Below are 13,524 nucleotides of genomic sequence, written 5' to 3' on the forward strand. Positions count from 1 at the left end.
AAGTTCTCCCACTTAAAAAGATGACAGGCCTGTAATTTTTATCATAGGTACACGTCAACTATGACAGACAAATTGAGGAAAAAAATTCCAGAAAATCACATTGAAGGATTTTTAATGAATTTATTTGCAAATTATGGTGGAAAATAAGTATTTGGTCACCTACAAACAAGCAAGATTTCTGGCTCTCACAGACCTGTAACTTCTTTAAGAGGCTCCTCTGTCCTCCACTCGTTACCTGTATTAATGGCACCTGTTTGAACTTGTTATCAGTATAAAAGACACCTGTCCACAACCTCAAACAGTCACACTCCAAACTCCACTATGGCCAAGACCAAAGAGCTGTCAAAGGACACCAGAAACAAAATTGTAGACCTGCACCAGGCTGGGAAGACTGAATCTGCAATAGGTAAGCAGCTTGGTTTGAAGAAATCAACTGTGGGAGCAATTATTAGGAAATGGAAGACATAGAAGACCACTGATAATCTCCCTCGATCTGGGGCTCCACGCAAGATCTCACCCCGTGGGGTCAAAATTATCACAAGATCCCAGAACCACATGGGGGGACCTAGTGAATGACCTGCAGAGAGCTGGGACCAAAGTAACAAAGCCTACCATCAGTAACACACTACGCCGCCAGGGACTCAAATCCTGCAGTGCCAGACGTGTCCCCCTGCTTAAGCCAGTACATGTCCAGGCCCGTCTGAAGTTTGCTAGAGTGCATTTGGATGATCCAGAAGAGGATTGGGAGAATGTCATATGGTCAGATGAAACCAAAATAGAACTTTTTGGTAAAAACTCAACTCGGTCGTGTTTGGAGGACAAAGAATGCTGAGTTGCATCCAAAGAACACCATACCTACTGTGAAGCATGGGGGTGGAAACATCATGCTTTGGGGCTGTTTTTCTGCAAAGGGACCAGGACGACTGATCCGTGTAAAGGAAAGAATGAATGGGGCCATGTATCGTGAGATTTTGAGTGAAAACCTCCTTCCATCAGCAAGGGCATTGAAGATGAAACGTGGCTGGGTCTTTCAGCATGACAATGATCCCAAACACACCGCCCGGGCAACGAAGGAGTGGCTTCGTAAGAAGCATTTCAAGGTCCTGGAGTGGCCTAGCCAGTCTCCAGATCCAACCCCATAGAAAGTATTTGGAGAGTTGAAAGTCTGTGTTGCCCAGCGACAGCCCCAAAACATCACTGCTCTAGAGGAGATCTGCATGGAGGAATGGGCCAAAATACCAGCAACAGTGTGTGAAAACCTTGTGAAGACTTACAGAAAACGTTTGACCTGTGTCATTGCCAACAAAGGGTATATAACAAAGTATTGAGAAACTTTTGTTATTGACCAAATACTTATTTTCCACCATAATTTGCAAATAAATTCATTAAAAATCCTACAATGTGATTTTCTGGATATTTTTTTCTCATTTTGTCTGTCATAGTTGACGTGTACCTATGATGAAAATTACAGGAAAATACTGTATACTGTATATGTATTTGCGAGGACAGAAAACGTATGGGGGATTGGAAGTGATGCAGACAATTACATTGATGGAAGTTACAATCTATCAGCAATATTAAAGCTGATCTACCCCCTAAAACAAAAGCCCAAACCAGATGGGATGGCGTATCGCTGCAGAATGCTGTGGTTGCCATGCTGGTTAAGTGTGCCTTGAATTCTAAATAAATCACAGACAGTGTCACCAGCAAAGCACCCCCACACATCACACCTACTCCTCCATGCTTTACGGTGGGAAATACATATGCGGAGATCATCCGTTCACCCACACCGCATCTCACAAAGACATGTCCATTGCTCATGTTTCTTGGCCCAAGCAAGTCTTTTCTTCTTATTGGTGTCCTTTAGTAGTGGTTTCTTTGCAGCAGTTTGACCATGAAGGGCTGATTCACACAGTCTCAACTGAGCAGTTGATGTTCAGATGTTTGTGTTACTTGAACTCTGAAGCATTTATTTGGGCTGCAATTTCTGAAGCTCGTAACTCCGATGAACTTTTCCTCTGCAGCAGAGGTAACTCTGGGTCTTCCATTCCTGTGGCGGTTCTCATGAGAGCCAGTTTCATCATAGCGCTTGATGGTTTTCGCGACTGCACTTGAAGAAACTTTTGAAGTTCTTGAAATGTTCCATATTGACTGACCTTCATGTCTTAAAGTAATGATGGACTGTCGTTTCTCTTTGCTTATTTGAGCTGTTCTTGCCATAATATGGACTTGGTCTATTACCAAATAGGGCTGTCTTCTGCATACCACCCCTATATTGTCACAAAACAACTGATTGGCTCAAACATATTAAGAAGGAAAGAAATTCCACAAATTAACTTTTTAAGGATGCACACCTGTTAATTGAAATGCATTCCAGGTGACTATCTCATGAAGCTGGTCGAGAGAATGCCAAGAGTGTGCAAAGCTGTCATCATGGCGAAGGGTGGCTATTTGAAGAATCTCAAATATAAAATATATTTTGATTCGTTTAACACTTTTTTGGTTACTAAATGACTCCATATGTGTTATTTCATAGTTTTGATGTCTTCACTATTATTCTACAATGTAGAAAATAGTAAAAATATAGACATTTTGAATGAGTAGTTGTTCTAAAACTTTTGACCGATAGTGTACTTCTGCCCTATAGATGAGTGCACATAGTTTTCAGGACATTGTCAGCTAACTCGTCTATTGCAAAGGGTGGCATGTATCCAATTTGTGCCACTCTTGCCAAAAGCGCAGTTAGCTACACAGAGAGAAGCTAAAGGATATTCTCATTAATGCCCCTTTCGTGGCAGCAACAAGCAGCTAAACATCTCATGTCCATCTCTCAGTAAGAGGTAGACTATCTTTTTAATGCATTTAGCCCTAGACATCAGTTTATCCAACTCAAGTGGAGATGCAGCCAAAATATCACAGACAAGTGCAAGACAGTCTTTTGTTAATATTGAATTTCCAAAAGCCCCTGTTTCTTTATTATATTTTTTATACATAAAAACATTCAATTTTATGCTTCAGCCTCCACGCTCCTCATCGGCTGCAGGGTTGGGGTCAGGTTTAATAACGCAAGCAGATTGAGGACGTTCTTTCAGCCCTGGTTCTGTGAAACACTTGCATGGTCCCAGATCTGTTTATACTGTCTTGCCAACTCCTAGCAATGGGGTGACAATGAGTGTAGGGGTTGGCAAGACAGCATAAACAGATCTGGGACCAGGAAACTGAAACACGTGCAGTTCACTCTCCCTTGAGATTCACCATCTTTATGTGTTTGGGTCCTCATTGTTGTCTTGAGGGATACATGTGTAATGCACAGTTGGAAGATATTCCAATAGATGCATTTGCTCCTTTTTTTTTCTTTTCTTTAGTCATTTAGCAGACGCTCTTATCCAGAGCGACTTACAGTTAGTGAGTGCATACATTTTTCATACTGGCCCCCCGTGGGAAACGAACCCACAACCCTGGCGTTGCAAGCGCCATGCTCTACCAACTGAGCTACAGGGGACTACAGGGGACATTACACATTGTATATGAGTGTGACAACATTCTGACTTAATGTAGTGAAATGTTATGGCAATTGTAATCTCCTGAGAAAGAGAGACTTGAGACATTGTGCTGTGTGTGTGCCTGTGTGAATGCATACATGCATGGGGGTGCATGTTTGTGATGCGTGTGCCTCTCTTCTCAGTCCGTCTCAGGACAGTTTCCTGTGTCTCTTCTCTCTGTCCTTCTCTCTCCCTCCCTGGCCCTCCTATGTCACCCTCTGTCTCTCCCCGGCCGGGACGTGGGTCTGTAATCAACGTCTTTTATGACCTTTCAGCCCAGCACTAACATCTGATTCAACCAATCAAGGCCTTAATGGAGACAGAGACCCAAAAGTCTCTGTCCATCTCTAGCTTTGGTTGGTGTTTTGCCCATTATGTTTTGGCTTTGTGTTGTCTGTTTAGCCGTTTACGGCTCATTAGAATGTACTGTACACTACCAGCATGATTTACCGCATGTGCGGAGCGGGACAACAACATCCTCCAACATCAGGGTCAGCTACTTCCTCGAATCAGTTGTCAGTCCTCGTTCCAATTAGTGGTGTTTGGAGGTGTTGTGGTATGTGTCAGGATCAGTGGTTCAAGGTGGCTGGCTGAGTGCAGTATTAGAGTCAGTGTCTTAATGCAGCAGGCTGCTTGCTGCTCCCAGGGTCTCTCTCCCCCTCTCTTTCTCTGCTCTCTCTTTTTCAGCTCTCTTTCCCTTTCTCTCTGTATCTTGGTATCTCTCTCTCTTCTCTTTTTCTCTGTCTCTCTGTCTGTCTACTTTCTCCTCCTATCTACGTCTGTTGATTAGAGATGCAAGCAGCCCCATCTCCAGACCTGCATTGAAGATGACAGTTTGAGGTCAGCCCCTCGTACATATACACCCCTGAGGTGGGTGTGTGTTTGTGAGAGAGAACATCTTTTGTGTGTGTGTGTGTGTGTGTGTGTGTGTGTGTGTGTGTGTGTGTGTGTGTGTGTGAGAGAGCACGCACGCGTGTGCGTGGTTAGCTTGTGTTTCTCTTTCCCAGTTTACAGAAACAGGATCAGCAGTTTTGTGTGCGCTGGTGGAGGAGGATCGACAGTATTGTATTATTAGCACCAGGCAGCATGCCAAGACATTGTACTGACTGTTTGTAAGCTTTTTTCACCACATACACTGAATTGGTCCAACAGTCACTCAGAAGTCAAACATAGAAGGCCGGTAGTGTAAATGGTTCTTCTTTGTGGTTTCATTCCTCCATATAGGCTACATCATAATGGTAGTTGTTTAATGCTTCAAAGAGTGGTGAAACTGTTAGAAGTAGCCTACTGTGTATATCATGAGCATTTCAGAAAATGTATCAATTTAATCACGACTCTTATCTGAACACGAATTGGCTGTTATATGGGTACCAATGCTGTGTGGGTGAATGCTTGAGTTGCATCAAGTTATGTCAAGTTATATCAGTGTTATAACACTTTTATGTAGGCTTCATATCAGACCACACATTACCTATCATCCACATTATCCACTCCTCCTCATGCGAGGTGTGAAGTATGTATTCCACGCTAGACTCAAGCCTCATGTAAGGTTTACCAAGATAATCCGATTTATTCGTTCTGAAGTCTCTGCTTTGCATACAGATAACTCTATCATCACCACTACTGGCTACAGTCCCTCCACCCTGTTAATATCATCACCACTGGCTACAGTCCCTCCACCCTGTTAATATCATCACCACTGGCTACAGTCCCTCCACCCTGTTAATATCATCACCACTGGCTACAGTCCCTCCACCCTGTTAATATCATCACCACTGGCTACAGTCCCTCCACCCTGTTAATATCATCACCACTGGCTACAGTCCCTCCACCCTGTTAATATCATCACCAGTATGATTCCTGGAGCTTATGGTTTAAGTCAATCACAGCTCTATCATGTGGTTCTCAGTTCTATAGGTGTGTCTCAAATGGCACCCTATTCACTATATAGTACACCACTTTTCAAAGGTAGTGCACTACATAGGAAATAGGGTGCCATTTGGGGTGCATCCTATATGAGACTGTTGGCAGCTATAGTGGCAGTTAATGCTGCCACTTTTCAGGTCATCTGGTCTGACTGTTGGATTAATGCATAGGAATTCTAGGTTCCATTGACTCTGGCCCCACAGCCTTTGAATGTAAATTATTTCACAATGTAGAATGATGAGAACACAGTGATATAGGCTGCTATAAGGCCTGTGTTAATGTAGAACATTTGTTTATTCTACTTATAATGAGAGCATAAAATTGGTTTTACTCCGCTGTTGCAGTATGGATGTGAGGGGGAGTCTGGCGATGTGGTGTGGTAGATTATAAAGGTGTTGGTGTTTCATGTGAGGCTTGTGTGTGTTTGTGTAAAAGGAGCGTGCAGGGGTGTGTGTGGAAGTGTTCATGGGGATGTGTATGTGTACTCTATACAGATGCTTTCAGCCTTCCACTTCTATGTGGGCTACATCTCGACAAAGTTAAATCTCGCCTCACAGCTGTAGGCTGCATCCTCAAGTCATTATTATCAGAGAGGCAAATGATGTGAGAGGCCAGAACGTTTCTTTGATGGCTCAATGGCTAAATCACATTGACATTCTCCCTCTGTGAAGGTGCTACTTTGCCTCCGCACATAATAACATTGACATTTCTCCCATTCAAGGTGCTATTTGGCCTTTGCACACACAGTATCCAGCTGACACACGCACACACACACAACAAACCTATTTGGTCTCCTTATGGCTGTATCTATGCAAAGAATATGGTGTGAAAAATGTATAACTGCATCAGTCTCTCAACCCTTGAAGGGGTATTTCCCCTTAATGCAGAAACTCTCTCACACGTGCGTGAGCACATGCCTCCTTTCACAAGTGAATATGTGACAGGCAGTGTTACACCCTCACTCTGGTGTGTCTTCATGTCTTTCACGCACTGTGTGTGTGTGTGTGTGTGTGTGTTCCATCCTCAACACCCACTAATGGGTAAAAACATCTCCTCTAATTGAAATGATGCATCCATTAACACATTCTGGTCAACGTGCCAGCCTTTATTCTCGTGGGGACCTAAAATTAATTTCCATTCAAAATCCTATTTTCCCTAACCCTAATTGTAACCCTAACTCTAATTGTAACCTTAACCCCTAAGCTTAATATAGCCTTTGTCTTCATGGGGATGTGGGAAATGGCCCCACGAGGGAAAATGTTCCTTGTTTTACTATCCTTGTGGGGACTTTTGGATTTTAGGTCCACACAAGGATAGAAGAACCAACACACACACAAACCAGCCTCTAGGGTGCCTTAGAACTTGTGGCTTCCATATTGAGTTGACAATACATGACCTTATAAATCAGTGTGTTTTTTATCTTGAGAGTTGGCTGGGAGGACTGGTGAGGTTTGGGTTTTTTGTTGATGCAGGGTCTGTTTTTTTTTTTTATAAGAAAGTGTTTTTGCAATAAGAGTATCAAAGTGTCTTTCTCGCTCTCCCCCTCCCTCTTTTGAAACAGGAATTTAGCCTAATATGTGTGAGCAGTTTTGGTATTAAAGCAATTTTTGCTGTTTTAATGTTTGTTTGAAAGTATGATATTGAGCTAATAAATTGGATTGAAATTCAAATTCCCCCTCTCGCTCCTTCCCTCTCCCCTCCCTTCCTCTCGCTCTCCTCTAGGAGTCTGAGGCCAGCGCGTCACCCAGAGGAGGACGACATAGTGCCTGAGCTGGCCCGCCTGATCTACCCCCGAGAGAGACCTGACTGGGAGGAGACCATCAGCGCCATGGTGAGCTGGAGGCCACTGACAGAGATGCGCGCGCACGCACACGCGCTTACATACATGTACACACTAGTGATGGGGGCATAAATTGACAGTTACATATCGAAATATTGTTTTTGGATGGTATTATATTGATATTTGACTCCAAGTATTGATAAAAATAAATATATATATGTATATATAACACACACACACACACACACACACACACACACACACACACACACACACAGTACCAGTCAAAGTTTGGACACCTACTCATTTGGACACCTGCACACTCTTGGCATTCTCTCAACCAGCTTCACCTGGAATGCTTTTCCAACAGTCTTGAAGGAGTTCGGAAATATGCTGAGCACTTGTTGGCTGCTTTTCCTTCACTCTGCGGTCCAACTCATCCCAAACCATCTAAATTGGGTTGAGGTCGGGGGATTGTGGAGGCCAGGTCATCTGATGCAGCACTCCATCACTCTCCTACTTGGTCAAATAGCCCTTACACAGCCTGGAGGTGTGTTGGGTCATTGTCCTGTTGAAAAACAAATGATAGTCCCACTAAGCCCAAACCAGATGGGATGGCGTATCGCTGCAGAATGCTGTGGTAGCCATGCTTTTTAAGTGTGCCTTGAATTCTAAGTAAATCACAGACAGTGTCACCAGCAAAGCACCATCACACCTCCTCTTCCATGCTTTACGGTGGGAAATACACATACGGAGATCATCCATTCACCCACACCACGTCTCATAAAGACACTGTGGTTGAAACCAAAAATCTCCAATTTGGACTCCAGACCAAAGGACACATTTCCACTGGTCTAATGCCCATTGCTCGCGTTTCTTTGCCCAAGCAAGTCTCTTCTTCTTATTGGTGTCCTTTAGTAGTGGTTTCTTTGCAACAATTCGACCATGAAGGACCGATTCACACAGTTTCCTCTGAACAGTTGATGTTGAGATGTGTCTGTTACTTGAACTCTGTGAAGCATTTATTTGGGCTGCAATTTCTGAGGCTGGTAACTCTAATGAACTGCAGCAGAGGTAACTCTTGGTCTTCCATTCCTGTGGTGGTCCTCATGAGAGCGAGTTTCATCAAAGCGCTTGATGGTTTTTGCGACTGCACTTGAAGAAACTTTCAAAGTTCTTGAAATGTTCCACATTGACTGACCTTCATGTCTTAAAGTTTATTTTGCTAATTTGCACCCCAGTATCTCTATTTGCACATCATCTCTTGCACATCTATCATTCCAGTGCTAATACTAAATTGTAATTATTTTGCACTATGGCCTATTTATTGCCTTACCTCCATAACTTCCTACATTTGCACACACTGTATATATATTTTCTGTTGTAATTTTACCCCATATGTTGTTTTTTTTATCACACTGCTTTGCTTTATCTTGGCCAGGTCGCAGTTGTAAATGAGAACTTGTTCTCCAATTGTTTACCTGGTTAAATAAAGGTGAGAAAAAAAAAAAAATCATTTTTTACAGTAATGATGGACTGTCGTTTCTCTTTGCTTATTTGAGCTGTTCTTGCCATAATATGGACTTGGTCTTTTACCAAACTCTGTATACCCCCTCTACCTTGTCACAACTCAACTGATTGGCTCAAACGCATTAAGAAGGAAATAAATTCCACAAATGAACTTTTAAGAAGGCACCCATTAATTGAAATTAATTCCAGGTGACTACCACATGAAGCTGGTTGAGAGAATGCCAAGAGTGTCCAAAGCTGTCAAGGCAAAGGGTGGCTATTTGAAGAATCTCAAATATAAAAGATATTTCAATTTGTTTAACACTTTTTTGGTTACTACATGATTCCATATGTGTTATTTCATAGTTTTGATGTCTTCACTATTATTCTACAATGTAAAAATAAAGAAAAACCCTTGAATGAGTAGGTGTGTCCAAACTTTTGACTGGTAGAGTGTATATATAAAATATTAGAATCGCAGTATCACATCTCAATACATATAGAATTGTGACAATCGCAATACATATCGTTTCGGCACCTAAGTATTGTGATAATATCATATCGTGAGGTCCCTGGCAATTCTCAGCCCTAGTACACACACGAACACGCACACACACACAAAGTATCCCAGCTTAGAGTGATCCCGAACAGTGTCGGTGCTAATCAAACGTTCAGTACTTAGATAACAAGGCTCCTCTTTGATTGGGGCTCGTTGGCTCCCTAACACAGTTTTATCTCAGTGTTCTTTAATGAACTGATTGTCTTAACTGTTAGGGAAATGTCTTGATATCAAACTGAAATGCTGCGTCAACATCCAGCCTCCGCTCCCAATTGTGAAATGACGATGATGCCTCTCATGTACATTAATTTAACTTTAGAAGTAGTGGGGATGTATCAGAACCTAATCTATTGATGTATACTGAACAGAAATATAAACGCAACATGTAAAGTGTTGGCTCCATGTTTCATGAGCTGAAATAATAGATCCCAGAAATTTTCCATATGCACAAAAAGCTTATTTATCTCAAATTTTTGGAACAAATTAGTTTACATCCCTGTTAGTGAGCATTTCTCCATTGCCAAGATAATCCATCCACCTGACAGATGTGGCATATCAAGAAGCTGATTAAACAGCATGATCATTACACAGGTGCACCTTGTGCTGGGTACAATAAAATGTTCCGTTTTTGTCACACAACACAATGCCACAGATGCCTCTTTTGAGGGAGCGTGCAATTAGCATGCTGACTGCAGGAATGTCCACCAAAGCAGATGCCAGAGAATTGAATGTTAATTTCTCAACCATAAGCTGCCTCCAACGTCGTTTTAGAGAATTTGGCAGTACATCCAGCCGGCCTTACAACCGCAGACCACATGTAACCACGCCAGCCCAGGACCTCCACATCCGGCTTCTTCACCTGTGGGATTATCTGAGACCAGCCACCCGGAACGGCCGATGAAACTGAGGAGTATTTCAGGCTGTAATAAATACTTTTTGTCTGGGAAAAACCGACTGGCTGGGCCTGGCTCCCCAGAGGGTGGGCCTATGCCTTCCCATGCCCACCCATGGCTGTGCCCCTGCCCATTAATGTGAAATCCATAGATTACGGACTAATTTATTTATTTCAATTGACTGATTTCCTTATATGAATTGTATCTCACTAGAATCATGTTGCGTTTATATTTTTGTTCAGTATATGTAGGCTAAACTTAAGAAAAATTGTAATGAGGACATTTTAGTGTTTAAACCAACCACTTAAATCAGATGATTCAATATGAATATAATGATTATACGATAGATATTAATCAATTAATGTAATCCCTCTCATATAATTCAAGTTATCCCATCTTTTAGTAAATATCTACATTTTTAATATGCCAAAGTCTCCATTAGTGATATGATACCTTAACTCATTCAGTTGATGAAATCATACATTACTTCAACCATCCAAGCTCAAGTAATTATTTTCTCTCCAACTGAGCTGCATTCAGCAACATGCTAGCTGAAATGAGGCCATCTCCATGGTAACATGACAGTTGGCCGTCACCATGCTCACTTTGGAACCACAAACATTCAATACAGTGGCTGAGAGACACAGTCGGCGTCCCAAATTGCACCCTATTCCCTATATACTGCTCTACTTTTGACAAGAGCCCTATTGGCCCAGGTCAAACGTAGTGCACTAAATAGGGAATGGGGTGCAAGTTGGCGCACAGACACAGCCATCTCTCTACCGCTAATGAATGTTGATCAGTTTTGAAACATTAAAGAAGTGGCATATCTGCTGTTCTTTTGTTAAATTCTGTATTCTGTTATTATGAAGGGGCCTATACGTGTGAATAGATTTCTCTAAATAAGTCACACTTGTGGTTTGGGGACATTGTTGTGATAAAAAATGCTATGGTAGTTGGCGGTCACATTGGGTAGCCGTATTCCCAAATGGCAGTAGCGGTCATACGTTGCAGGCAGTGGTTGTTGTGCTGTATTTCAGAGGATGAATAGATCAATAAGTCTGCCAAGCTCTCGACGTGTCATAACGGTTGACCAAGTGCACATTGATAGCAGAACATTGGTCAGGTCATTACTGCAAAAGAGAATGTGTTATCACTGGCTTACATGGATGCAAATAGGCCTAGAAGAAAAGAGTTACATGCAGTAGTTAGTCGAGAAATACTGTATATTTGAATAACGCCTAATGTGAAAATGCAATACATATGCAAAATACTTCACATTCAGCGTCACTTAATGCGACGTAGGCTGCTGTGCATAATATTTACCAACCAAAGTGTTCAGGGAGTTCCTTGAAGAGACCTTGCCTTCTTCAAGACACAGATGAATATTTTATAGGTACAACTGAACTTCTGGGAATGTTTTGGCTAGACTTCATAAGCCTATCTTGTCACTCCCCTTGGGGAAGCGCTGAAGTGGTTGCTACCAGTGTTTCCCTGCTCCTAGTAGCTCTTACTAGCCTGGTTTTCACTCTGTATTTGCTTTAGCAGAAACATTTTCGATGCCAAACAGCAATAACAATGGAGTCGGCTAAAGCAGAAAGAACAAAAAGGGACTGGCACACAGGCTAACTGATATACATTCCCATTCACAGCAAGTGCAGGCCTGACATGATGCTCTTTGTACCCCGGCCCACCTGGCTCCTGTCTCTCTGACCTCATTGGGAATGCTTAACTGCATATCACCTTCACTGTCTTTGGCTGCAGTCAGCTAGAAAGGGACCGAAAACTTCCCCACATCTCATCCTGTCCTCCCTCTCGCTCTCTCTCTCTCTCTCTCTCTCTCTCTCTCTCGCCTCCATCTCTCTCTCTCTCCCTCTCTCTCGCCTCCATCTCGCTCTCTCCTCCATCTCTCTCTCTCTCTCTCTCTCTCTCGCCTCCATCTCGCTCTCTCCTCCATCTCGCTCTCTCTCTCTCGCCTCCTCTCTCTCTCTCTCTCTCTCTCTCTCTCTCGTTCTTTACTTTCCTTACTATCTCTGGTTCCTCTTCTTTCGCTCTGTTAGCTTAGTGTTGCTCTTTTCCCTTCCCTGGCAGTCTGTGTTGACTTAAGCCACACAGGATGACATTATTTAATGTTGTCAAGTGTGTTTTAACCTCGCTCTGTCACAGATTAGCCTCTCAGTCATGGGATCAGGGGTCAGACTTTACTATGTTGGGTCAAACTTAGCTAGTAGGGGCCTGGAGTGGTCTAGCAGTTGGTGTGTTTGAATCCGACCGACTGCCCTTCTAACGCACTCTATCCTAACTTTCCTTCCACTCTTTCAATTTGTCTGTCCAATAAAGATGAAAAATACAACAACCAAAAATATATAAAAAGTAGCTAGTCACTACGTTTTGGAAAAGTTTATTTGAACAGTTTTGCTTTGCGCTGTCCCTAGGTTTCTCTTGCATGCAGGTCAACTCATATGGAGTTGTTTGTCAAAGGTGAAGTCACAAGTCATGTATTGACGAGTATGTGTTTCTTTTGCGACATGCAGGCGCGGAGTGCTGAGGTCCCCGAGCTGAGCACCGAGCCCCTCCTGCGCTCCTGCAGCAGCACGGCCAGCATGAAGGTCAAGAACGTCAAGAAGTGAGTGGGCCAACTGACCGAGTAGACTTAGCCCTCCGCATGCCTTCCGATACTGCCAGAACTCACATCTGCTGCACAGCTCTCTCGCTCTCTACTTTGATTTCTCCTCCCACATCGCTCTCTCTCTTTCTCTCTATCTCCCTCTGACTTTGACCCCTCTCGATCTCTACATCGACCGGTCTCTCCACCATTTTGTCTTATCTCCATTCTCTGTCTCGGTCAACCTTTTTCTTTTCAAGCTTTCTCTCTTCAACTCTATCTCTCTCTGTCTGGCGCAGATGGACACTGTCGCCTTGTTTCTAGCTCCTAGCCAACATTGCAGTATTTTTCATTTGTTTTTGTTATTTGTTACATTATTTGCCAGGAACAGTTCTAGTATTATTACCTACAGCCGAAAATAACTTTTGGACATTGGATTGGTGGTCAGTCACCAGAAATTCGACCAGAAATTCGACTTCCCTGACCAAGATCCTTTGTTTGGACTCCCCGAGGCGGCCCCATTCATCCCAGGTGCTATACCAAAACATTGACGCCGCAAAAGAGGAAGGAGAAGTGGGGTCCTAGTCGGGCTCAGGCAGCGAGCAAACCATCCACCGGCTCAGAGTATATTACTCGCTAACATTCAGTCCCTGAACAACAAAGTAGACGAGCTCAGGGCGAGGATCTCCTTTCAGAGAGACATAAAAGAC

General features: G+C 43.0%; 1 protein-coding gene across 1 annotated transcript in view; it reads left to right on the forward strand.

Moving 5' to 3' along the window:
• LOC121573937 (rho GTPase-activating protein 32-like) overlaps positions 1-13,524 on the forward strand; it is a 220,313-nt gene that overhangs the window by 83,802 nt on the left and 122,987 nt on the right. The window contains exons 4-5 of the mRNA XM_045222570.1: positions 7,191-7,299; positions 12,744-12,835. Coding sequence (XP_045078505.1) covers positions 7,191-7,299; positions 12,744-12,835 — 201 coding nt within the window. The remainder of the gene's footprint in view (positions 1-7,190; positions 7,300-12,743; positions 12,836-13,524) is intronic.

The sequence above is a fragment of the Coregonus clupeaformis genome, chromosome 9, assembly GCF_020615455.1.
Source record: "Coregonus clupeaformis isolate EN_2021a chromosome 9, ASM2061545v1, whole genome shotgun sequence".
NCBI lineage: Eukaryota > Metazoa > Chordata > Actinopteri > Salmoniformes > Salmonidae > Coregonus > Coregonus clupeaformis.